Below are 27890 nucleotides of genomic sequence, written 5' to 3' on the forward strand. Positions count from 1 at the left end.
GGCTCCAGACGCGCAGGCTCAGTGGCCATGGCTCACGGGCCCAACCGCTCCGCGGCATGTGAGATCTTCCCGGACCGGGACACGAACCCGCGCCCCCCGCGTTGGCAGGCGGACTCTGAACCACTGCGCCACCAGGGAAGCCCTTCCCCCCACTTTTGTTTTTTTCATCAGTTCTCGGGCCATGGGCTGCCATGGATGTGCACCTCAAAACCGTTAGGAGTAAGGAGAGCACACAACTGCTCCAAGGGAAGATGCAGGACAGGAGAGATGGACAAGGTCACTACTTTTCCCTAAACAGCAATGACTCAGGAGGCAACCAAGGGGCCATTCTTAAATCTTCCTGGGGTCATGGCCTCCTTCCTTTCTACAAACAACACAAGGGGTCATCCCCAAGACTGTGGTTGGTGGGGGGGTGGGGGTTACTTTCCCAAACAGAGTCTCTACGGCTGCCCCAAGCAGCCAGTGTTGGTTATCAGGCTAGACACAATGACCAAAGTGCTAGCCCATGCCCAGTAAGTGGAACTCAAACACCCACCAGTTAGGACATTATGTTGTCACTGGTCTCAGGTAGGAGCCTCAGAGACCACCTATCACATACAAGGCACACCTGATGGCACCTCAATCTGGGATACAGTCAATTAACAATAGTTTTTGCCTTGTTGGCAAGCATGAGACATTAGGGTGCGAAGAGATGGCAACATCCATTTGAAATAACAGAACATGAGCTAAAGCCCAAGTTGGCCAGCAACTGGTACTTACATCCCAGATAGTAACTGCTACCTTACAAACCAGTTAAGTAGCAAAGGAGCTGGTAGTTAAAGCTGACCAAGTGTCCTCAGCTGAGGTTAGACCATCCTGTTTGTGATGCCAATTGTCTTACTCCCCTCTTCTTCAATCCATCAGTGAGAGAGAGATTCCCTCCCTAGACTAATGGGGTTGGCTGAACACACGACATTCTACACTGAAAGATGGGATGAACAGCAGTTTACAACTCACATTTACCCACAGCCCAAGAGAGGACACCACTCACCATGCAGGGCCACGTGGGGGATTACACTTGGAACAGAGTGAACAAGTAGGGGCTTGGGAGGCAGACTTTGTAGTAACAAGAGGGTGGGGACAAGCCCTGGTTCCCACAGGAGGATGTGATGGGCTCATTTGGATAATTCAGTGGGCTGATAGGGAACTGAAGCCTACTACTCGGGAATAAACAGGCACTGTGTCTGGTTCCTATGATAAGAAGGATCATATAGCTAGGGGACCTTACGTGTGGGAGAAGAGGTAGTGGGGAATTGCAGTTAGAGCATTTGAGGCCCTCTCAGTTTTACTAGATGTTAAGACAGCTCTCAATATTGAATTTTAATTTCAGGCCTCATGCCACAAGAAGTTATTAAAAAGTATTTCTTCCTTGAACTAATAATTGAGTTCAATAATGTCACAGGATACAAAATAAAGACAACAATTGTATTTCTAGATACTAGCAATGAACATGTGGACACCAAAAATTAAAACACATTTACAGTCACTAATAAAAATAAAATAATTAAGTGTAAATCTAACAAAACATGTCCAGGACTTGTATACTGAAAACTCTACAACAGTGGTAAAAGAAATCAAAGATCTAAACAAGTGCAGAGATATACCACGTTCATGAATTGGAAGACAAAGCATAGTAAACATGTTAATTCTCCCCAAATTGATAGATTTAATGCAATTCCTATCAAAACCCAGTAAGCCTTTTTTTTTTGTAGATATAGGCAAGTTTATTCTAAAATTTTATGGAAAGATAAGGGAACTAAAATAGCTAAAATAATTTTGAAAAAAGTAATAAAATGGGAGCAGTCAGTCCTCTCCATTTCAAAACTTATTATATAGCTGTAGTAACCAATACTGTGTAGTATTTGCAGAGGGATAGACACATAGATCAATGAACAGGGAATCCAGAAATAGTCCCACAAAAATATGCTCAACTGATTTTTTTAAAATAAATTTATTTATTTATTGTTTTTGGCTGTGTGTGTCTCCATTGCTGCACGCGGGCTTTCTCCAGTTGCGGCGAGCAGGGGCTACTCTCCGCTGCAGTGTGCGGGCCTCCCACTGTGGTGGCCTCTCCCGTTGCAGAGCACGGGCTCCAGGCATGCCGGCCTCTATGGTTGTGGTGTGCGGGCTTCAGTAGTTGTGGCGCACAGGCTCAGCATTTGTGGCGCATGGGCCCAGTTGCTCCGCAGCATGTGGGATCCTCCAGGACCAGGGCTAGAACCCATGTCCTCTGCATTGGCAGGCAGATTCTTAACCACTGTGCCACCAGGGAAGCGCTCTCAACTGATTTTTGACAATTGTGCAAAAGCAGTTCAAAGCAGAAAATATAGCCTTTTTAACAGGCCATAGCTGTCTATGGAAAGCTTGTGAGGAAATCTCAGGCCAAAAACTTAGAAAATTGGACCAGCCAAGAAGGAAGACAATGATTTGATTGACGTTCTACCAGGTAGTGATGGGCGGGGAGGGATAGTGTGCACACAGATCAGGATGAAAGCTGCAGGTGTTTATTTCATCTTTCTGAATCCAGCCTCTTCTGATTGATCCATCACAGGCTCTGGTGATTTTCCCATCAGCCCCACACTGCAAAGTCAGGTCACCCCTAACTGAGCATATAGTGTTCCAGACAACATTAGCCTTCCCAATAGCAAAATTCTCAGGCTATACAAGGTAGCAAGATGGCCCTCAATAGCTTCAAAGGTACAGCCTCCCGGGTTCAAGTCTGCCAGAAAAGAGAGCTCTTAGAGACTTAACAACTCCCATTCAACTCCTGGGATTCATTCTGATTGGACCAACCTGGTCACGACCACCACATCACACACACACTCTTGAAGTGTAGCTAGGGTGATTTTTTGTATGATTGGCCAGGCCTTGGTAAGGTTCCACCCCCAGTGTCAGGCACAGAGCCTTACCTGATCCATGTGGACTAAAAGGAGAATGCGGTTCTCCATAATAAACTCTGGTTGTTGTTATAGAAGAAAGAATACTGAATAGCCAAAGTGGCAAACGTCCACTCTAGCCTCTCAGGGAGAAGTTTCATGGTTAGAGCCCAGCTATTTGCTCCCAATATTAACTAATGTTCAACAGGGCTTTTAAACTCTAGTTTCTCTTTTCTTGACTTTATCAGGGGATACAGATTAATTGTCAGTGAACTTTTGCTGGGACATTGTTCATGGCCACCCCAGCGTAGTCTCATATTTGGAGGTATTATGCAGCTTAAGATGGCTAAGCTTGCCATTTCCAGATTCCACTCCTGTATCATAAAATTCCAGCGCCTTGACCAGGAGCTCAAGTGGAATGAGCTAGCCCTGCCTGCAGGAAGCCTCTGGGGTGACCCCTCAGTGAAAAACTGACCAAAGTCCTCTGAATCACCAGTTTTTCTGAATCAAACTCTCAGCAGAGATCAGAGATGTTCTTTGCTCATCAAACAAGAGAGGAAGAAGGCTCCACCTTCTTCTAGTCCCTCAGTCTCACCATCCAGACCTATGGAATTGATGTCTTATACTACTGCTTGCTGTTGACCCACTGTTCTTGCCCACTGACACCCATGGACTGTGTACACTGCCAAGTTGGGAGACTATGCGTGTTCACTGGTTTGCATTACCCCCTTGGCAAAGGATCACTCAAAGAAAGTGGTGTATTTCATCTCATCACCACTCCCTCTGGCAAAACTCCCTAACCTCAGCCTTCCCCACTGTCATTTCTACTTTGGGTATCAATGGGCTCTTGTTCCTCCATTGAATACTAAGCAAGGATTTGATAACTGATCTTGCCCCAAGATACGTGTACTGGGTTTTTGTTGTCGTTTGTTTACTTTGCTTGTGTGTGTGTGTGTGTGTGTGTGTGTGTAAGACTCAAGGTTCTTCAAGTTTGAGTATATCCATTCTCTGCTCCTGACAGATAATGAAATGGAACATGCAAACACACTTTAAAAATTTTAGTTAGAAAATGTTTTATTGGTGGCGCAGGAGTCCGCCTGCCAATGCGGGGGACACGGGTTCGAGCCCTGGTCCAGGAAGATCCCACATGCCGCGGAGCAACTAAGCCCGTGTGCCACAACTACTGAAGCCTGCGTGCCTAGAGCCCATGCTCTGCAGCAGGATAGGCCACCGCAGTGAGAAGCCCACGCACCCTGTGCACTGCAACGAAGAGTAGTCCCTGCTCGCTGCAGCTGGAGAGAGCCCGCATGCAGCAACAAAGACTAAACGCAGCCAAAAATTAAAAAAAAAAAAGTTAAAAGAAAAGAAAATGTTTTATAATAAGTCTAGTACACAATATATGAACATCTTGAATATGTATCATAGTGAAACAAACACACGTGAACCTACCTCAGCTTTAGAAATTATTGAAGTGTCTATATACTCCTTCCCCATTTCGTTTCCCTGGAGTGTCCTACCCTCCTCCCTAAAGGTCACAAGGAGCCTAACATCTGTTTTTCTCCACTCATTCCTTTACTTTTCTGTATATTATTACCATATATGTTGTTTTTCTAAATAACATTAGTTTTGCTTGGATTGAACTTTACAAAAATGTTATCTATTTCTTCTTTCACCGAATATCATGTTTTTGAAATTCAGACACTGATGCTTGTAACTGGTAACTCTAGTTCGTTCATTTTCATTGCTACATAGTTTTCCATTGTATTCGTTTTCTACATATTCCTTCCCTCACAACATTTCAAAGGCGATTGTGTGTGCAAAGCTCTATCGCCCAGTTCCTGGGGTAGAGTCGGCACTCAGTAAATACTTGTTCAATTTCTGAATGAGACTGAGCCCCAACTGACTGTAACACTGACACCTGTTTTTCCGTCTGGATTCTCTGCCCTTTGCCCCAGTGCTGAGAATCCTTCCAGCTCTTCCGCTCTGAGTTAACTACAGTTATCGTGACTAGCAATAAGAAACTAGTGGCGGGGCTTCCCTGGTGGCACAGTGGTTGGGAGTCCGCCTGCCGATGCAAGGAACACGGGTTCGTGCCCCGGTCCGGGAAGATCCTACATGCCGCGGAGCGCCTGGGCCCGTGAGCCATGGCCGCTGAGCCTGCGCGTCCGGAGCCTGTGCTCCGCAGCGGGAGAGGCCGCAACAGTGAGAGGCCCGCGTACCGCAAAAAAAAAAAAAAAAAGAAAGAAACGCAGGGGCCTCTCAAAGCCCCTAAGACTACAATTCCCGGAGAGCATTGCGGTGCTCCCTTACGTCAATTTCAGTTTACTTTCTCCCTCCGGGTACTTCCGGGTTATGTGGGCGGGGCCAAGGGAGTTGTCCAATGGGCACCTCCGTGGGCTGATGGGGCGGGGAAATTGTCCAATGAGCGTCTTCGCAAAGGAGCTAATCAGCGGGAAGGTTGCTGGGGCAGCCGCCGTGGGCGGCGTCACTGAGCCGCGCCAGCTGAGCCTTGTAGAACCCAGTCCCTCTCTACTACCTTGTCTGGGGATCGCTCATTCTCCCGGCGTCCGTCGACCCCGCTTCCATGTCACCGGTGGACGCAGCACCCCGACACCTTCACGCCCATGGCCACTAGCCTGAGGAGGCCCTCTTTCAGCACCTGTTCTTCTTCCCCTACCGACACGGACGACGAGGGCGTGCGCGGCACTTGCGAAGATGCTTCTATATGCAAGAGGTGACTGCCTGGCGTGGGGTTAGGGGCTGGCATCTCCGGGGGGCTGGGGCCTAGGTGGGAGGCGGGCCTGTGTCTAAGGAATACGCTTTTACGCCAGAAGTCACCCGTCAACTCGTGCGACCTCTGTGAAATGCTCAGAGCAGGCATTCATCTACTTAACTCATCATTATCTAATTTTTGCTGTGGGCCAGGCACGGTACAAGCCCGCGGATACCGTGCCTGGGATACGGCGCTGAACCAGGCAGACGTGGACTTGGCCTTCTCGGAGCCAAGGTCTTGCTGGAAACACACTTGAAGCGAGTAATAACTACAGTTTTGATAGGTTGTGGGGAGAAGTGCAGGTTCTCCCTCTTTTGTAGGTTACATTCCATTGGGACTTGGCGTGATCCCCATTGTGCACCTGAAACTCAGGTCAGTTAAGGGGGGAAATGACCTGTCCAGGGTCACATAATATTTGTGTGCAGAGCCAGTATTTTCCTGAGAGCTTTCCTGTGTGCTATTGGAGTCTGCACTTTTGCGGGTGTAGTGGGGGCTATGTGGGGGGCCGTTGCGAGCACAGGTATGTGTCACGTACCTGAAAGCATGAAAAAGAAAGCATGAGACTTGAGTGTATGCCACTCATTCATTCATTCAACAAAAATTATTGAGGGAGTTAACGTGGCGGTCCAGTGGTTAGGACTCTGCACTTTCACTGCCAAGGGCGCGGATTCAGTCCCTGGTCAGGGAACTGAGATCCCACAAGCCTGGCGGCGTGGCCAAAAACAAAAAAAAACCCCCAAATTATGGAGAGCTTATTTCCTTTTGTCTGGTTGGTGGGTATTCAGTGATTGAGAACCCATGAAGAAGATTGACATGGTGTCTGAACTCACCCCCTAGTTGGAAAAGACAGGAAGCAAATAATTACCCAGGAAGTAATATAGTTACAATTTTGTGTTTAATGCTGAGAAATACAGTGCGCCATTAGAGTTTGAAATTTAGTTGATAATGTTTGAGCTGAGAACAGATGACTTTAAAAAAAGAAAGAAAATAGGGATATAGGAGGGTGTTCAGGCAGGTCAAGGAAGGAGTATGGACTGTTTGAGGAACTGAATGAATGCCTTGGAAGCTGCGGCCTTGTAGGGACCTGGTGGGGAAAACAACTTTTGGGTTAAGGTTTGAACTTTTTGTAGGTCTTGGAGACTAAGCATAGTGATTCAGAGCATGGACTCTGGAGCCAGACTGTCAAGCTGGGCCATTCACTAGCTGCGTGAACTTGGGCAGGTTACTAAATCACTCTGTGTCTCAGTCTCTTGATCTGTAAAGTGGGGATGAAAATAATACCCACTTCATAGGTGCTTGTAAAGATGAAATGATATTAAATATTAGTAAAGCACTTAGTGTAGTGTCTGGCATGTAGTACGTGTTAGTGGTGGTTGAGTAAATAAATAGATAAATACATTCATAAGTATTAAAGGCTTGAAGGCAGTCCCTGGTGAAATTTGTGAGCTTAAATGAGTTATACCCAACTGTATTTCTTCTCCAGCTTTTGATCTCTATTGACCACATCCGTAGCATTATTGAATTAGAAGCAATTTTTCTCATATTTGACTGCTGTTTGCTAAGAGAATCAGAAGTGCCGTCAGAATTACCAGAGAGAAATAAAATACTTTCCAGTAGCACGTTAGGGCTAGGTTTACTTAATATTTATTGGTAATACTTGGCTCATTTAATATTTGTTGGTAACATTTTTGGCCAACTTGCCTACATAAAGCAAATTAGGTACTATATATAAAATAGATAACTAATAAGAACCTACTGTCTAGCACAGGGAACACTACTCAATACTTTGTAATGACCTGTATGGGAAAAGAATCTTAAAAAAGAGTAGATATATGTATATGTATAACTGATTCACTTTGCTGTACAGCAGAAACTAACACAACATTGTAAATCAACTACAATAAAAATTAATTTAAGAAAATAAAGCAAATTAGCTAGGAAATAGTTCAGACACAAAAGTACAGAGAAATAGTATAACCAGAGCATGCCTTTCCTTGGCTCTCTGTTGGATGGTTTTTATAATTTCATTTCTTCTCTGCCTCAGTTTCCAATGCCCTTGGTGTCTTCAGACATCTCAGCGTCATAGGGGAAGTTTGGATTTGGAACTGCAGAGAATCTAAGGCAGTAGTTCCCAGCCCAAACTGCACACCAGCATAGCCTTTGCAGCTTTTAAAAGAAACGCAGATACTCAGGGCCGACTCTAGATCCACTGAATCAGAATCTTCTGGGATAGGTTCCTGGGCCGTAAAAACCAGACATGTTTGCCATCTGGATTCATTTCATCAAAGCTTCTTTTGCACTGGGTTTTCTCTCATCTGGAAAAAACATGCAAAGAGATGGTGAGAATCCATAAGTTAATGTTTTAAGATATTTTGCAGGATTTAATAACTTTCAAGTTCTGTTGATACTGTGACCTGCACCTTCACTGTAACATATGAAACCCTTAAGTCTTGTCAAGAAGTCATCTTATTAAATAGGGATTCCTTGGGTGAATTGTGGGCATGTTACTCTCTTTCTGCCTTAGTTTTCTTATCTTTATAATGGGGATAATAATGGTAACTTGCCTTTTAGATGTGAGGATTAAATGAGATAATCCATGCAAAGGTTAGCACAGGATCTGGCACAAAGTGAAGCCTTCAATAAATTCTTACTGTTATTTTGATTTTTCCTCCAGTCTGAATATTATTTGTTTGAAGTTACTGAAATAGCTGTGGGTCCTGCTGGTTCCTGCCGCCACGAGTTACAGCTGTAAGATCCCTAAAATAATGTTCAAAAAGTCGATTAGCTCCCCAGGGCTCCTACAGTTCCGTTATTTCTGTTTTAACTTGCGCCCTCCTTTTGGTTTAGAGCCCCTCTGCAGATAATAATGCTGTGATCGGTCTCAGAGGGTTGTTGTGAGGCTTAAATGTGGAGTGCTTCCAAGAGTGCTTGGCACACAGTAGGTGTTCACAATTGGTAGTTGTTGTCATCGTCACTGCCCCATTGTCACCAAATCATCATCATCATCGTCATCACCACAGACTCCATCACTCCTACAGTCCAACAGTTAGAACGCTTCCGATTGGATATATTAGGTTTATGCCTAGTAACTCCCATTTGATTCAACAGCTGTCTATAGTGCACTTACCAGGATGGCTAACTCACCCCACTCCTCAGTCCTCCTTATCTTCCCCATCATGCTGTGCCCCTAAGTCAGTTCCCCACTCTTTTTTACCCTTGATCGCACCCCTCCTGCAGCCCCCACTGTGCCCTCTGAAATCACCACTCCATAATCATCCCCCACCTCTATTTCCTTAGCCTCTCTTTAGTCATTCCGTCCCTCTCTTTGTATTGACGCCGGCCCTTCCCTGGGGATATCCTTTTCTTGAAGCCAAGTCATGCCTCTGTTTTCTCATACCCTGGATATCCTAGAATCAGGAGGATCAGAATTTGTGTCCTCACTGCTCTTTGTCCCCTCACCCCATTTCTTTGAGACCCACGTCCCCAGCATCCTCTCCTCCATATTACTGTTTTTTACCTTCTGCTGGTTATTCACCTAATTCATTGATGACTTGGGTATCTGGCCCACAGGCCTTCCTCTCTGCCTCAGTTCTTGCCATCATCCTAGTTGACTTCCTAGCGTGCATGTGGAGGACCCAGTGTACACGCGGGAACGCTCATTTTCTCGAACACCTCATCTGCAGTGATTACCTCTGCTCATCCGCCTCTGTCACCGTTCCCGCCACGATCCCCTGGATTTCCATCCCGGTGCTGCATGCACCACCTCACAGATGAACAGTGCAGCGCCCTTCAACCCCAGTCTCTTCTTTCCAGCACGCTTGATCAGTTGTTTCTGCTCTGCCCTCAGCATCTTTCTCCTCAGGACCTCCATGGTTTTCTCCAGCCTTTAGACACTTCCCTGTAGGCTGCTACGTCTTAACTGAGCTTCGAGTTCATAGCCAATCCTTCAGTAGTTCTCTTGGCAATGGCTTTATTTCCCTTGCCCTTAATCCTAGTAAACCCAGACCCTGGTTGAACCAGACTCTCCGTTTTCACCCGGAATACTGGTGGTAGAAATCACACAGCAGGGTGGCTTCGTACTGCTGGCATTTCGTGTCAGCCAGCCTCACCTGTGCCCTTACAGGACCAGCTCATTCCAGCGTGATTCTCTGGCTAGCTCACTTTCCTGTTCTCCAGTGTTTTGAGTGTAAAATTCATAATAAAAATGAAACATTAAAAAGTTGATAGAGGGCTTCCCTGGTGGCGCAGTGGTTGAGGGTCCGCCTGCCGATGCAGGGGACACGGGTTCATGCCCCGGTCCGGGAAGATCCCACATGCCGCGGAGCGGCTGGTCCCGTGAGCCATGGCCGCTGAGCCTGCGCGTCCGGAGCTTGTGCTCCGCAACGGGAGAGGCCACAACAGTGAGAGGCCCGCGTACCGAAAAAAAAAAAAAAAAAAAAGTTGACAGACATTTTATTTTAGAATTGCCTTATTTTCCAGCCAGTGGGAAGTTTTCTTTTTCATCTCTGAATTTGAAACTTTAAAGTTATTAATCTTGGGAAAGCGGATGAAAGCCCTGAGTTAAAATAGGAGGCTCTTTTTAAGTTAAGGGAGCTTTGGGGCCTATCCGTAAGGGGTGTTAGAAAGAACTTACAGGATTTGGGCTTCAGTTGGGTAATTTGGGGGAGGGTTCAAGGAAGCAGAGATTTGCCCGGGATTGGGTGCTCACAGGAGGCGGGGACAATTTTGTGATTGGGTAGCTCAGTCTTTTCTAGGAGGAGGTGTGTCTGACTTTTCTATAGTCAGACACTCTGTGATTCGTAAAGAAGCCACAGTTGCTCATCTCAGCCAGGAGAGAGGAGTGTTTGGGACCCTGTGGCTGGCATGATGACCTTGGTTTTGTCTGTTAGACAAAATTATGAAGGGGTCCTGTTTTGTCTCAGTTCGTCGCTGTTGCGGTGCGACCTTGTGCTGCTGGTCCTGCGAGATTGTTTCTGTCCAACAGAAGGACAGCGTGGCCTCTGTGAGCACCAGGCAAGCATCTAACTGCAGTGAAGCCTGGCTCGTGGTACCAGGCCAACTCCTAGCGGTCAGCACTGGTTTTCTTATTTTCACAGGGGAGGAGAGGTGAGTCTTAAAAAGACGGATAGGTGTTTACCAGGCAGAAGAAAAGAGCAGGAGCCAAAGAACATAGAGATCGAAGCTCTTAGGGGAAGTGTTAGGGGAACTTGACCTTGGATGGGCGCTGGGTAGCAAGAGTAAATTCTGGAGAGGTTGTCAGAGAACAGAATGGGGAAGGTCCCAAGGGCTTTTAAGTTGGGGAACTGACGTGATCTGGGTTTGTGTTTTAGAAAAATCCCCAGCAGCTGTGCAGCAGATGGGCTGGTGACAAAGGGAAAGTCTGTTCCCTTTTCCTTCCCGACGGCCACAGCCCTCGCTCACCTGATCTGTTGCAACATGTCCTTATTGTTCTACCTGCTTCTAGTCTGGCCATCTCCCCTGTCCAAGTGTTTATGCCGTGGCCAGGGTGATTTTTTCAGAATCACAAATCTTATCCTGTCACTTTGCTACTTGAAACTTTTTGATTCTCCATCAGCTACAAGATAAATAGCGACACACCTCACCTTTCCTGATCTGATCACGCTACCCTGGATCTGATCCTTGCCAGCTGGAAATCTCCATTTGGATTTCTCAGAATGACCTCAAATTCATTATTTCCAAAACTGCACTCAAGATCACCTTCCCGAATTTTCCTCCACGCCACCCCACCTTCGCAACTCAGTGGGTGATGCCATTGTCCCCTCAGTTAGAGTAAAAAAGGTAGGAGTCATTGTGGAGCTGCCCTTTCACTTATCCCCTGTAAGTGAAATTCATCTATGAATTTGAATCTATGAATCAATCACCGAGACCTTAGATTGTGTCTGCAAAATGTTTCCGGAATCTACCTCCTTTCCTCCACCTCTGCGGCTGCCGTCTCAGTCCACGCTCAGGTCATCCGTGGTCTGAGCCGTGACACTCATCTGCCAGCTGAGCTCCCCAATCATGCTTACGTCCCCAAGTCCAGTTCTCACACTGAAGCCAGAGGTTTGCAAAAGGCACATGGGACCTTATCACTCCCTAGTTTAATGGCTTCTTGTAGCTGTTAGAAAAAGAGCGAAGTTTCTCACATGGTCCGCCCGGCCCTGCCTGCTCCATCTGGCTCCTCCAATCTTGCTTCCCCCAGCTCTTCCCTTCTCACCACCGTCCTCTCAGTTCCTCAGGCGAGCCCTGTTCCTGTCTTTCCTGGGGCCTTTCAGCTGGCCATTCCCTCCCGAAATGCTTTCTCCCACCCTTCCTTGTCTGATCAGCTCCATGTCATCCCTCAGACTGATGCCTTCATTTGATATTCGTTATTGAGACCCTGCTCAGTTTATGGAGACCCTGTTCTAGTGTGGATGCAGAAGTGAATGAAACAGACAAAAGCGGAGCTGTCATGGGGCATGTATTCCAGTGGAGGAAGCAGCCAGGAAGCAAACGAGCAACATATCTGGCATGTGAGATGGTTGGCGATGCTGTAGGAATGTTGGAAGGCCACGTGAGCCGGGATGCCCAGGGACGGCCCCATCGAGAAGGTCAGTGCTGGGGAGGGAGTGAGCCCTGAGGATGGACTTCTGGGGAAACAATGTCCCAGGCAGAGTACAAAGGCCCTGTGAGGCAGGAGCTGGCCCCGCCTGTCCCAGGAGCTGCAAGGCCGGCTGAGTGAGGGGGAGACGAGCTCTTTTAAGGACTCAGCTTTCACTCTGAGTGAGATGGGAGCCGCTGGGGGGCTTGGAAGACGAAGGTGACTTGGGTTTGAACTGGATCCCTTCAGCGTCTCTGGTGAGAACAGACTGTAGGGGGCAGCATGGAGGCAGGGAGATGTGCTCTCAGAATACCCCAAGTCAGAGATGCCGGGGGCTTGGCTCAGGATGGTAGTGGTGGAGGTGCTGGGAATCCGTTAGATTCTGGATACACTGAAGGTCAAGCTGATAGAATGTACTGACGGATTGGATGGACGGTGAGGAGTCAAAGATGACGCCAAGATTTTTGGCTTATCTCAGGTGTGGCTCCTTCCAGGAGGCCCTTTTGGCCCCTGCAGACAAGACGTAGCCTCTGTTCCGTGTTCTCATAACACTCTTTGCGTCTCCTTTGTGGTCATCAGCCCAGTTGTAGTTCAGACATGCTGTTTAATGTCTGTCCCTTCGACCAGAATGAAAACAACACAAAGCAGGGACCTGTCTACCTTAGTGCCATTCGCATTGTAGACACACAATAATTATCTGTCGGATGGCTAAACTGATTAGACCCGAATGCAAGTGTTCAAGATTATATTTCCTGATGAGGTCTTAAAAATTCTGTTTTTCTGTTTAACTGGTTTTCAGTGGTCCATGTGTGTTAGAAGCCAGACCAGGGGCTGTAAGGCTGAAATTCTACTGTGCAAATAATAGAAGTTCATCTGATTTCTCAACCGAATCGACAGATGTCCCCCGCTACCCGGTCATGAAAGCAGGACACAGGATCACCTCTCAGGAAAGCCAGCGTTTTCCCGAGGGCCCTGGCCTCTCCAGCACACTGATTGCATCTTCACAGCTATGCCCCAGAGGGCAGGGCTAAGATTTTGATCTGAAATACTTTGAAGGCAGGTGCCAAGGTACTTTCCACTCCCAGAGAAGACATGTCACTTTAGAACTAGAACATACTGTGGAGGATACGTTAGCTGCCAACCTTGCCCATCGAAAAGGTCAAATAAACTGGGGATGTTTTATCGCCCCCATTTTTTTTTTTTTTTAATAAAAGGAAAACATTAGATTTTGGAAAACATTTGCGAAAGGTAGTGATCTTAGATCTCAAATAGTAATATCACATCTTTTTTTTCCCCTCTCTTAAAAGCTTAATTTTTTAAATGAGAAAGGTGAGTACAGTTGACTCTTGAGCAAGATGGGTTTGAACTGCACGGGTCCACTTATGCAGGCAGAGTGTTTTTTCATTAAATACCGTTCTACACGATCCAAAGTTGTCAAATCTGCAGGTGCAGAACCGAGGATACAGAGGGCCAACTGTAAAGCTGTACCTGGATTTTCTACTGCATGGGGGTCAGCACCCCTAACCTCCACGTTGTTCAAGGGTCAACTGTACTTTTTCCCCACTCAAGAGCCTACTGTGAATGCATTGTACGTGTAACTTCGCCCAGATCTGCCTCATTCTTTTTATTGGCTGCACAGTATTCTACAGTGTGGTTGTACCTTATTTGACTCTTCTTTTGGTCAGCATTTAGGTGGTTATGATTTTGTTCTTAAAATCGTGCTGTGGGGGCTTCCCTGGTGGCGCAGTGGTTGAGAGTCCGCCTGCCGATGCAGGGGACACGGGTTCGTGCCCCGGTCCGGGAAGATCCCACATGCCGCGGAGCGGCTGGTCCCGTGAGCCATGGCCGCTGAGCCTGCGCATCCGGAGCCTGTGCTCCGCGGCGGGAGGGGCCACAACAGTGAGAGGCCCGCGTACCGCAAAAAAAAAAAAAAAAAATCGTGCTGTGATGAGCATCTTTGCATACGTGTTTGAGTTTTCCCGTGAGACAGATTTCAGGGGAGAAGCTTCTGCAAGATGGTCCTCCAAGGAGGTGATAATCCGTTTCCATTCTTAACCTATGGTGAACGGAAATGCTAATCATGGAACATTCTCAGTCTCTTAGATTGTTCACCAACTGGCAGGTGGAAGATAACGCCTGTTCTTAATTTGTATTCCTAAAATCACGAGTGAGACTGAGCATTTTTTGACTGCTCACACACTCATTGATATTTTCTGTGTGAATCCTCTCTCCCACGTTGCTGTCCTACTGGGTTGTTGTCTTTTTCTTGTTCGGTTATTTGTATTTTTATTATTGATTTGTAAGAACCTTTTGTATCTGGAATAGTAATCCTTTACCTTGGTATTTGTTGCAGCATTTTCTCTCAAGCTGTTGCTTGTCTTTCAGTATAGCTTGTACTGTACATTTCATAATACAGAAATGGTGACGCTTTAGGGTATAGAATCTGACAATCTAACTTTATGGCTTGTGGTTTTGGGGTAAAGCTTTTAAAGGCCATTCTCAATCTTTATAACATTTTCTTTTAGCACTTCTAAGGTTTTGGCTTTTATGCTTAGATCATTCATCTATACTTATTATTTTGGACATTATAAGGTAGCAGTTTTAACTTAATTTTGTCTCAAATTATTAGCCATTTGTTCCTACATCATCTACTGAATGGTCTTATTTTCCCAATTGATTTGAAATGTCACTTGTATACTAAATTCTTATATATACTTTAGCACAGCAGTGCATATGTCATTCTTTTTTTATTGAAGTATAGTTGATTTACAATATCGTGTTAGTTTCAGGTGTACAGCACAGTGATTCAGTTATACATATATATATGTGTATATATATATATCTATATTCTTCTTCAGAGTCTCTTTCCTTATAGGTTATTACACAACATCGAGTATAGTTCCCTGTGCTTTACAGTAGGTCCTTGGTTGTCATTTCTTGACTTCCAGTTGAAATCGCTTTTTTTTTTTTTTCCATTTTGATGTCTGAAAATTTTCGACTCACAAAGTTACTCAGCTGTGAATTGATTCAGAGCTCCCACAGCTTGCTTCACAGGGTGAGGATAGGTTTGTAGCAGGGTTATCAGAATTTTTTTAGTCTGAGCAGCTGTGCTCCGGGAAGAAAGCAAAGGAAGGGATACTAGCAAGAGCCATGTATGTGTCTGAATCTGCCCATTTTCGTCAGGAAGGCAGTAGCTTTTTGGGAAGCCCAACCCTGTAGACTTCTGTGTACTTAGCCATCATTAGGACACATGGCTCCACTCCTGGGTGCAGGAAAGTGTGGGGAGGTAAGAATTTCCAATAGGGCAGATTGATGCCTCAAACAAAATTGGGATCCTCTTAGGAAGAAAGGGTGAATGGATATTGGAAAGGGAACTTGGAGGATGTGCTATATCCCTCACCTTTTTTTTCCTTCTGGAATTTCCTCAGGTATTCTTAGGAGAGAAGGGGAATGGGGAGAGGGAGATAATTTATACAGAATAAAATGTTCAGTTTGATGAGTGTTGATAGTTGCATATATCTATGTACCACCACCCGAAACAAGATACAAAATATTTCTGAAACTCCAGAAAGTTCCCTTATCTCTAGTTAGTCTCATTACCACTCTTCCGCCCCCCAGCAACCATTTTCTGTTTCGGGCTACCATAGATTTGCCTATTCTTGAATGTCATATAAACAGAATCATACAGTATGCATTCTTTTTGTGTCTTTCACTCAAGATGTTCTTTGAGATTCATCCATGTTGTACACGTTGTCAAAGATAAACACCCGTTGTCACAGATAAAGCTGGATGCTAAAGTGGTAAGGTCAGATTTTAATCAGCAGTAACTATTGCAACAGGGAAAAGAATCCAGCATGAGCTAAACTCAACTCTGATTTGTACAGAGGGTGTTTTAAAGGGCAAATGAGGGAGGAAGGAGGGGGGCGAGCAGGGATTCAGTAGAATCAGAGAAAAAATTACAGAAAATGGGAAAAGGGAGTGTTGGTCCAGCAGAAACCATCTGGATTTGCTAGCTGGGAGACAGGGAGGCCTTATCTTTAGGTGTTGCCTGGAACCAACAGTAAGTTCTTTTGGCAGCCTTGAGTTTTCTCAGGCAGGCATGCTAAGGGGGACTAGAGACACCCTAGTGGTGTGGCCTTGAGCTGTTAGGAGCTATGTTAATGTTTGCTCAGGTCTTTATATTATAGGCCAAGGTTGATGCCTAGTCGAGGAGGTCTCAGAGGAGCCTGGCTAGAGTTTGGTCAAGGAGAGAATCTTTGTCAGGGTAAAATAGTTTGCTCCTTTTTGTGTTGTATGAATGTACCACGATTTGTTCATCCATTCACCTGATGATGGACATTTGAGTCGTATCTAGTTTTTGGCCATGGTGAATAGGCTGCAATGAACGTTCTTATATAAGCCTGAATTTTTCTTGGATAAATATCTAGGAGTAGAATTGCTTAGTCATAGGGTGGGTATGTATTTAACTGCCAGACTAATTTCCAAAGTGGTTTATCAGATTACACTTCCCACCAGCAATGTATCAAAACTCCAGTTGCTCCATATCCTTGTTAAACATTCAGCATTGTTAGTGAGTGTGAAATAGCATCTCATTAAGGTCTGAAATAGCATTTCCCTGGTGACAGATGTATACTTATTGTGTGCTTATTGGTCATTCCTGCATCTTCTTTTGTGAATTGTCTGTTCAAGCCCTTGCCCATTTTCACTAATGATGATAACGTTGATTTTGACTTGTTGGAGTTCATTATATATTCTGTATAGGAATCGTTTGTCAGATAGATGTGTTGTAAATATACGTACACATATAGGAAAGTGAAAAATTTTAAATATTATTTACAATAGCATTAAAAAACCAACTGTCTAAATCCCAGTCAAAACCCTAGCCATCTTTTTGGAAGAACTTAACAATTGATTCTAAAATGTATATGGAAACACAGAAAATCTAGAGTAGCCCAAAAAAATGTTCAAAAGAAGGATGAAGTTGGGGAACTTACACTGCTTAATCTACTGATTTCTAAGACCCACTGTAAAGCTACAGTGATCAAAACAATGTGGTCTTTGCATAAAGGAAGAAAAATAGATCAATGAAACAGAAATAGACCTATACCGGTGCTGTAAGTCGATTTTTGCCCCGAGTGCCAAGTCATTTCAGTGGGGAAAAGTGAAGTCTTTTTAACCAATAATTCTAGATCAACTGGATATTCAAGTGGAAACAGAATGAACACTGACCTCCTTCTGTACACACATACTAATTTGGGATGGACCATAAACCTAAATATGAAAGCTAGAACCGTAAAGCTTCTGTATGAAAACATAGGGGAATACCTTGGCAGCCTTGGGTAGGTAAATATTTAGTATGTAGAACACAAAAAGTACTAACTACAAAGGAAAAAGAGATAAACTGAGAAAATGAACAGGCAAGCCTCAGACTGGAGGAAATATTCAGAATACAGGTTCTTAAATGTTTTATTTTTTTCAAAAGTACATCAGCATTATTCAGGTCCATGGCATCCTGTTACTGTGTTCTGTATTAATTTTATTAATTACATTTTCTGTTTTTTTGGTTAAAAAGTTAGATATGGGACATTGTACCAAGGGGACTGATTTGATTCTTCTACTTATTTCACTCTCTGTGAATGTAGGTTCCTTTTCCGTTTACGCTTTGACCACTATTCAGTGACTGCTTACAAGAGAGACAGTAGATTGTAGATCATATTACTTGTAAAGTAATTAGATGTTAGATTAAGCCAAAAGGCAATACCAGTAGCCTCCTTTGGGAGGAAACTAGCCTGTGAGTCTTCTTAGTTATTCAGGCCCAGTTTTTTAGATGATTGAACACTTAAGGTCTGCCGATCTGCTTAGGAAAACAAAAAGAAGCTTTCAAGAGCTCCCAAGAAAGGAAGCAAATCCGAACTCTGTTTAGGTACAGAGTCTATTGCCCTTAAGACTTTGCTTCCTATCTTCCATTTATAAACCAAGAATAAAACCAACAGGAAATAGAAACCAAAAATTGAAACCAAAAGATGTAGAAGAACAACAATAAAATTAAAAATTAGAGGACCACAAGAAGTATGCAGTTAAAATCCCAAACTTGAAAATTAGTGCTGAGAATATTCGGTTGACTTTTGCAATTGCATATATATAGATTTACATACGTACAGATACATATGTATCTATAAGCAGCTAAGCAATACACATACACACACACACACACACACACACACACACACACACGATAGATATGTATCATTTAAGCACTAAAGTGTTTGGGGAGGGATCTAAATCCAGGTGGGTGGGTAGGTTTGTAAAGCAGTTAATTTCCCTAAAGGTTCCACAGCTTAGGCAAACTACTTTAGGGTTGTTACAAGGGCTCAATGTGTTCCTATTTGTCAAGCATTTGAATGATGCCTGGCACCGCAGTCAGTGTTCAGGAGAAGTGAAACAAACCAGCCCCAGCCTTGACCCTCATAGTCAGGGAGACCAGGGAGGGCCTTTCCCAGTCCCTGAATCCTCAGATGAAGAAATGCCTATTGGAAGGCGCTTCACAACTTCACGTGAATTTCCCATTGTTGCAGCTGATACTTATGCAAATAGGACAGAATCAGTAAATGTCTCTTTAATGAATTGGTGGTTGGGCCAGATCACTGTTTCCCATGAGAGGAATGTGAGATGGTTTTAGGCGGTACACAGATAGATGTTTTAAATGTTAATGGTTAGGTATTCGTTACAGTGTGTGTTAGAAGAAAATATTAGGTAGCACATCAGACCTGAGTACTAAGAAAATTGAGTTTATTTAAAGACATATTACATTGGGAAGGAGGGGGCGTGGGAGGGAAGGATTGGGAGTTTGGGGTTGCAGATGCAAACTGTTATATATAGGATGGTTAAACAACAAGGTCCTGCTGTAGAGCACAGGGAACTATATTCAATATCCTGTGATAAACCATAGTGGACAAGAATATGAAAAAATATATATATATGTATAACTGAATCATTTTGCTGTACAGCAGAAGTTAACACATTGTAAATCAACTACACTTCAATGAAATAAATGTTAAAAAAAAGACATTACTTTGAACAGGTGGTATGTGAGTGTCATGAACATTTTGAAAGCAATAGTGATTGAATGAAGATTGAGTGAATCTTTCAGGTCTTTCCAGATCTGAGATGTTTGATTCTCTGATTCTGGGTTTGAAACATGAAATCAAGATATTCAAATGGAAGGGATGTTCTCTGGATTTGGGAAACAGAGGACGATCGTGGAAGTGACAGAACTAGGTGCACAGTATTGGGGTGTGGAGATAACCACTATTAACATTTTGGTATCTACTCTGGGCAGTCTTTATATATATGTGTACGTTCATTCTAACAAACTTGGGAATGTCCTGTCTGTATAATCTTGTGGCCTGTTTTGTCGACCTGATACTATAACTCCAGGTACAGCGTTCTTGTAAAAAAAAAAAAAAAAAAAAAAATCTTTGTGTTCATTCTTGGTTATTTCCTAAGGATAAAATCCCAGAAGTGGGACTGTTTGGCTATTGTGTTCGCACGTTATTCTGGCTTCTTATACCTGTTGCCACGGTGCCTTGAAGCATGACCGTGCCAGTTTCCAGTTTGGACATTGGTGCTCTAGGGCCCTCTTCCTCATTCCTCTCCAAAGCCAGGTTCTATTAAAAAAGAGTTTTATTGCTGATTTGATAAGAGCAGTACTGCTCTCTTGTTTTTGCTTTCATTTTCATTTTGCTTTTTTTTTTTAAATCATTGATAAGGCTGAGCTTTTTGTATGTTCATTGGTCAGTTTTTCTTCTTTTGTGAATGGTTCATTTTTGTCCTTTACCCATTCTTTTTCTTCTGGAATATTAGTTTTTTCCCATATTAATTTATGAGTCCTTTACATTGTGAGGATATTAGCACTTTGTGACCTGTTACAAATATTTTTCCTAGTGTAATATTTGCCTTGTATGTTTGTTTATGAAATCCAAACTTACTGTTGCTCTTGTGAAGACAATACTCTCTTTTTGATGGAAATAATTAATTTAGTTTAAAAAGAAATAGAATAACATCATTTAAAAATGGCAGATATTGGGCCTTCCCTGGTGGTCCAGTGGTTAGGGCTCCACGCTTCCACTGCAGGGGGCGCGGGTTTGATCCCTGGTCGGGTAACTAAGATTCCACATGCCGTGTAGCACAGCCAAAAAAAAAAAAAAAAAAGGCAAATATTCCTCCCTTGTTAGCTATTCCATTGCTAAATGTTGACATCTGGCAAGTCCCTTGTCATCATAGGCAATGGTGGTTCCTCACAGTTCAATACTATTTTTTAAAATTGAAGTATAGTTGATTTACAATATTGTGTTAGTTTCAGGTGTACAACAAAGTGATTTCAGTTATACATATAGATGTGACAATACTATCTGAGCCATTTTGCGACACACATGGTCTTGCATTTTAACTTCTCTGAAATCAGATGTGACTTACTCTCAATGTGTCCTGCAGACACTGTCAAGTCTGTTAGAGGTGTCCTTACCTGTGCAAGCAGGCATGGAGGTTATTTCTGCTGGCATGGCATGGTTGGGCAGCTGTGACCACAGTCCCTGGTGCTTTTAGTCCACATACTGTTTACGGGCCATTTGAAGAAAGAACCCAGATCCTGATTGCTGTTGAAAATCATCCCTTGATACCTTCTAATGAGATCAAGAAAAAGCCAGTATCAAAACTTCCAGGGTGAGGGTTAGCTGCTTGGAAGAAAATCTCAGAGATGATGGTGGAGATCTGTTAAGGAATGTATCCTCGCTAACGCCCTCGATGGCACGGAGGTTGATATTGTGTCGAAAGGCACAGACATGCTAAAAGTGAAGTCTTAGCAGCTTACTTCACTCACCTTTTCCTTTTTCTGTCTGTACAAGAGAGAGAGATGATGACACTCTGTCCCAATGAAGGAGCTTTTTCAGTAACCACAAAATTAAAATTCTAAGCAATAAGAAAAACATTAATTGGCAGTGTTTTTTAACTTCTTTTTTCTTTATTTTCTTTATTTATTTTTAGTTTTAGTTTTTGGCTGTGTTGGGTCTTCTTTGCTGTGTGTGGGCTTTCTCTAGTTGCGGCGAGCAGGGGCTACCCTTCCTTGCGGTGTGAAGGCTTCTCAGTGCGGTGGCTTCTCTTGTTTCAGAGTGCGGGCTCAGTAGTTACGGCACACGGGCTCTAGGGCATGTGGGCTTCAGTAGTTGCGGTGCGTGGGCTCCGTAGTTGTGGCGCGTGGGTTCTAGAGCGCAGGCTCAGTAGTTGTGGCGCATGGGCTTAGTTGTTCTGCGGCATGTGGGATCTTCCCGGACCTGGGATCAAACCTGTGTCCCCTGCATTGGCAGGCGGATTCTTAACCACTGTGCCACCAGGGAAGTCCCTTTAATTTCTTTTTTCAGTCTTACAACTGGTGGTGTCCTGGATGTAACGAAATATAGCCTATGTTTCATGAAACTCTTGCCGTCCCCAGTTCTTCTAATTTACGTTTCAGATGACTGGTTAGTACTCATTGTGTGGATGCCCTGTAATCTGCTCGGCTGAATCATGGTGCCCGCCTCCCTTCAGAGCTCCCAGCAGCAATGCCCAGCAGCACCCTCTTCCTTCTTCGCAGCAGTGTGTTGTACGTCCTTTTATCTTGGCCACTGTCACGGGCAAAGCAGTGAGCCTTTTTCCTCAGAGGCATGGAAACCACTGGCAGTCATCTAGATTTGAGGACTGCTAAGAGACACATGTTGGAAAAATTAGGAAGTAGGAGTCATGGGAACTAGTGATCAGGGGTCCTTGTGTTATGTCCAGGCATCTCCCCAAATGATCGGGGGTCCTTGTGTTATGTCCAGGCACATCCCCAAATGATCGGGGGTCCTTGTGTTATGTCCAGGTGCATCCCCAGATGATCGGGGGTCCTTGTGTTATGTCCAGGCATCTCCCCACCTTTCTGTACTGCTGCACATCACTGACCGCGTCCAGTGTGTTGTGGAGATCCATCCCAGGCTCCTGCCAGGCCCTGTGTGACCTGAGTCTGCTTCTCTCTCCATCGTCTTCTCCAGTTTCTCCTGTTTTCTTACTCTTCTCCAGCTGCCCTGCCTACTTCCTGCTACTAGAACACTCCACGTGCACTCCCACCCCCAAGTGTTTGTATCTGCTCTTCCTCCTACCTGGAATGCCTTTTGCACATCTGCCTTTCCCTAATTCTCTAGGACTCGACTCAGCCATGCCCTTTAAGAGAGGTCTTCCCTTTCACCTCTAAAGTAGGTCCTCTATCCGCCATACCATTATATCCCTCGTTTGTCATAATCTCTGTCTTTGTCTCTGTCCCTTCTCTATTTTGTTCACCACTGTAACCCTATGCCTGGCACTTAGCAGACGCTCAATAAATATTGCTAGACCAAATCAATAATATTAACTCAACTGATAATGCAGAGTTGGGAGGAATAGAAACTGCTCCTTGTTTTCCAAGAGGGCACTGATAAATCCAACAAGGAACACTTAGAGGGGGGCAAATTGATGAGCTTTTCAGCAGTTCGAGTTTCTTCGCAGTGGGGTGAGTGCCTTCTCTGTGGACAGTAGTCAACAGTGGCTCCATGTTGTCCAAAGGATTCTTGCTCTGGATGTTGGGCTTGACTAAGGTCCCTTCCAAGCTCTAAATTGTTCGAGGCGTGTTCTCATCACTGGTCTACCGTTGTTGCTTCAACTGCAGATATGGCTTTTACCACTAGATGGCGCGAGATGATTCCTTTGAAATCAGCGTTCCTCAAACTGCCACCCACAGTGAGAGCACATTTTTCTCGGCACTTATACCCCCAACACACACTTGAAACAAAAGCTTCACAAAACACTCTTACAATGTGGAATGATGCTGCTATTTTCTGTTTTACTCTGTTCTACTTCATTTTCTAAAAGGGAGATTTGCAAATTATTACATCGATTTTATGATATGAATGGGTCACAACTCATTGTTTGAAAAGCACTCTTTTATTTTATTTTATTATTTTATTTTATTTTATTGGCCGTGCTGTGTGGCTTGCGGGATCTTAGTTCCCCGACCAGGCATTGAACCCTCGCCCTCAGCAGTGAAAGCGCAGAGTCCTAACCACTGGACCGCTGGGGAATTCCTGGAAAGCACTATTTTAGACAACTGGGCAAGTTTGTTTGTAAAACTCTGTGGGTCTGCTGTTTTCCTTGGACAGTCTGGGCTTATAGCAAATTGTGTTCCTTAGTACTTTGTGTGTTTCTGTGTTGAGATGCTGCCTTGAGTAGTTGAACATATGTGCTTTGTTGTGGGTATCTATGGATGTGCAGATGTGGATGCGAGAGACTGGAGGAGGCATGTTTGTGCAGAATTCAGCACCTATTGCTGTCAAGGCAGCAGTAAGCCTTGTTGGTAGATATGAAGAAAAGGAAAGATGTAATATGTGCTCTGGGAGCTTAGAACTTAGCTGGGTGACACCACACACACACACACACAAACACACACACACACACACACACCCAGCCACCTTAAGTTTCAGCTTATTTATCAAGCAACATGGAAATGGATGTATTATTCAGGATATCACTTAGGATGCTTGAGACTGCAAGTAACAGAAGCCTGACTCAATTTGACTTAAGTGGTAAAGATGTTTCTTATCTCACTAAGTATTCGTTGCCAGGTAGAGAAGGCTCCAGGCCCACGGGTGTGGCGTGGCCTTAGGGATCCAGCTTCCTTCCCTGACTTCTCATTTGTCCTAAGGCTGGTTCCACTCATGGTTGCCAGGAGACTTCCAGTGGTAATCAGGGCTTCAGCTCCTAGGCTTGGAACACTACAACTTTAACTGCTTGTAGTGTAGACTGGGTTAGAGAGAGTTTGGGCTACCCTAGCATTTTCCAAGTTATAGCTGTTTTATTTGTTCCTAGTTTCCCCACTGTGACCTCCTTAAGGGACATGAAAGGACAGGTATTTAATACGAAGTCAGGAGAAATACTTTGGTAGTTGTTAGTGATGTTTGCCAAATATTTCTGGGTCTCCCTTCCCTTGGATACAAAACTTTTGGTTGAGCCGAGTTATCTGACTAGCTCTGGCCAGTGAGTTTGCTGAATGAATAATTGGTTGCAGGTCTTCTGTATGAAGTATGAGGTGAGGTTATTTGCTATTTAGGGTCCTGGGAAAGGAATTAGTGATAAGGGGGAAGAGGTAAGAAATGGTCGTGGTGGGAAATGTGATGGGCGGTGTATGTGAATGCAGAGGTGGATGGATGAGTCTGTTTAAGCTTGTGCTGGAGCATTAAATGTGATTTGGCCTTTTTAAAATTGAAGTATGGTTGATTTATAATGTTGTGTTAATTACTGCTGTACAGCAAAGTGATTCAGTTGTACATATATATACATTCTTTTTTAAAAAAATATTCTTTTCCATTATGGTTTATCACAGGATATGGAATATAGTCCCCTGTGCTCTACAGCAGGACCTTGTTGTTTATCCATTCTGTATATAATAGCTTACATCTACTAACCCCAACTTCCCACTCCAGCCCTCCCCCAACCCTCTCCCCCTTGGCAACCACCAGTCTGTTCTCTATGTCCATGAGTCTGTTTCTGTTTCATAGATAGGTTCATTTGTATCATATTTTTAGATTCCACATATAAGTGATATCATGTGGTGTTTGTCTTTCTCTTTCTGACTTACTTCACTTAGTATGATGCTCTCTAGTTGCATAATTTAGCCTTTTGAGGTCAATAAATTTCCTGTGGATCCTTGACCTGGTTCCTGGGAACGTGGCCATGGAACCTGGCCTGAACCTACTCTCTACTCACCTGCTTCCTTTTTCATCTCTTTCAGGTTTGCAGTGAGCGTTGGCTACTGGCAGGACCCTTACATCCAGCATTTGGTGAGACTATCTAAAGAGAGGAAGGCCCCGGAAATTAACAGAGGCAAGTGACCATCTCCCTCCCCGACATCTCATCAGCTGAGAGGCCTGAGGTTTTAGGGATTCATTCTTAAAAAGAGAGTTCCGGGGTGTACTGTCTTCAACAGTGTATGAAAGTGCTCGTTTCCCAACTTCTTCACCAGCACAGTGTATTATGAAACTTCATCTTTGTTCACCTGATACATGAAAAATGGTTTTTACAGTAATATAAAAGCCATTTACATATCTTTTACTATAAAAGCCATTTATATATCTTTTACTGCAAGCTGTCTGTTCACATAAGGGATTATTTTTGTTGTTGTTGCCCAATTAAAGTGCTAGTAACACTATTAGGTTCTGCAAGTAATTTCCATCAAGGAAGTCGAAGGAGTTGAGATTGGAGGGTGACTTAGTTTCAGCCAGATTGAGAAACTGACCAATGAACGTAATTCTTATATGTATGGGGAATCTAGGCCCTAAAGATGGGTCCCGTAGGTGGGTTCTATAAGAAGGGAAAAGGAATTTGTAAATGGTTGTTCCTGAGAAGAAGGACATGGTAGTTACTTTGAGCTGAGGGTGAATCCAGGCATCAGTTATATTGGGCAAGGCCTGGTTAAGAGGCCTTTCTTAAGCCTCCCTCCCCAGCTCTTGAGACAGATTTCCCAACGAATGTTCCAGAGACAGGGACCCACCATGGCAACTGGCTTGGTGCCCCAGGTGACATGTCAGCCCCCCTTCCTTCTTCCTCTCCTGGTTTGCAGATTGGGGACCTCCAGCCCAGTAGGAGAGCGCTTCCCAAACGTCTTTGGTGAAGACATATTTTTTTCTCCCAAGTCGAATCCATTGTGGATGATATTCTGTAATATACAATAAAGGTGATTTACTAGGAAAATGAAATGTAGACACAAGCCCAAATTATTTATTTATTTATAAGGTAGGGATTATCAAATTGATTATTTTATTTTATTAATTAATTTATTTTTTTTTGGCGATGCTGCGTGGCATGCGGGACCTTAGGTCCCTGACCAGGGATCGAATCCGTGCACCCTTGCAGTGGAATCGCAGAGTCCTAACCACTGAACCGCTAGGGAATTTCCCTGAATTATTTATTAGCACACTCACCAGACATAAAATTTCTCTGTCAAATGGCAATAAAGTTTCTAAATGCTACTCTCAAATTTTGTTCTTAAAACGGTCACACCTCAGGCTTCCCTGGTGGCACAGTGGTTGAGAGTCCGCCTGCCGATGCAGGGGACACGGGTTCGTGCCCTGGTCCGGGAAGATCCCACATGCCGCGGAGCGGCTGGGCCCGTGAGCCATGGCCGCTGAGCCTGCACGTCCAGAGCCTGTGCTCCGCAATGGGAGAGGCCACAACAGTGAAAGGCCCGCGTACTGCAAAAAAAAAAAAAAAAAAAAAAGGTCACACCTTGAGCAACAGGCCTTTAGAACAAGACAGACGCTGTCTTCCTGTCTCCCTTCTGGGTTTTCCATCTCCTTTGTCCCAGCTCCCCACCCCAGAGCTTAACAAGTCCATTAATTAGGCCACCACTTGCTGGTGTCTCTCCTCCCACTGTCTGCGATGCCATTTTATAAACACAGAGGCTCTAACCCAGACAAGATGGAGGTGAAAGGAACAAGATAAGAAGCATGGCTTTTTTTGCTTTGACTGACATTCATCTGCCCAATTTCCTGACCTAAAAATATTATTTCCCACACGCCCTTGCAATTTTGAGTTTCATCAGGGTACTAATTAGCTTTCCCTAAAGCCGTGAAAAAGCACATTTACAAGAGAAGCATTTAGATCAGATGTTTTGATATAAAACACTTGTCTTTCCTAAGTAAAAGTATAGGACACTATTTTTCTTCAGATCGTTAATTCCACCATTAAGTAGCTAGTACTTATTTTTGTTCAACCAGCTTTTTTAAAAAAAAAAAAAAAATGGAAGAGAGTTTGAAAGTCATTATTTCTTCCATGAAGTTTGCAGATAAACGCTGACCCCGAAGAAGGGCAAAGTGTAGTTTTGCTCTCCCTAGCACCGTGGGCTTTGCAGGGATTATTTCTGTCGTCACCGAGTGATAGCTTGCTTCTCTGTCTGTCTCTTAGGATATTTTGCTCGAGTCCATGGCGTCAGCCAGCTTATAAAGGCATTTCTACGGAAGACAGAATGTAATTGTCAAATTCTAAACCTCGGGGCTGGGATGGATACCACCTTCTGGAGGTTAAAGGTAAATTAAAATTTCCCGTTTTCTCTTTCCAGTTGTTTAAATTTAATTTGTTGAAGACATTCACCTGGTTCAAAAGTGTAAAGGAAAGATTAAAATGCAGTGCGATGGCAGCCTGTCTCCCACCTCGCTTTGCAGCCCTCCAGCCCCACAACTGCCTTCATCCCTGTACTTCATCTCACCAGGGCCCCAGTGAGGATATGTGGGTGGTTTCTCACCTTTTGCTGCTACTAACTGGGTTATAGTAAACATTCTTGGGTACATTTCCCCTGCATATGTGGCAGTATACCAGGAGAAGGAGCAAGGATTCTACCCGTGGAACTGCTGAGACAAAAGAACACTCGCGTTTGTAATTTTGACGATAACTTAAGATTTTATTGTCGGCATCGCGGTGTCTTAGGTAACATTTGGAGATTTGCAAGGCTGGGTAATGATAACATGATGCAAAGCCCTTTTGTAGTCATTCTGTGATTTGATGCCTCAATTGTTCTATTTGGGTT

General features: G+C 44.2%; 1 protein-coding gene across 2 annotated transcripts in view; it reads left to right on the forward strand.

Annotated features, from left to right (window-relative positions):
• Positions 1-5329: 5329 nt before the first annotated feature.
• Positions 5330-27890, forward strand: part of LCMT1 (leucine carboxyl methyltransferase 1) — a 55355-nt gene continuing 32794 nt past the window's right edge. Inside the window, exons 1-3 of one of the 2 annotated variants that reach the window (XM_029221255.1) lie at positions 5330-5649; positions 25101-25192; positions 27272-27393. In XM_029221255.1, the coding sequence (XP_029077088.1) occupies positions 5540-5649; positions 25101-25192; positions 27272-27393 (324 nt within the window). In that variant the 5' untranslated portion in view covers positions 5330-5539. The remainder of the gene's footprint in view (positions 5650-25100; positions 25193-27271; positions 27394-27890) is intronic. The other variant, XM_029221254.1, reaches the window with a different exon arrangement.

This window comes from Monodon monoceros, unplaced genomic scaffold, assembly GCF_005190385.1.
Source record: "Monodon monoceros isolate NGI ecotype Baffin Bay Population unplaced genomic scaffold, NGI_Narwhal_1 Super_Scaffold_13, whole genome shotgun sequence".
In the NCBI taxonomy this organism is placed as follows: Eukaryota; Metazoa; Chordata; class Mammalia; order Artiodactyla; family Monodontidae; genus Monodon; species Monodon monoceros.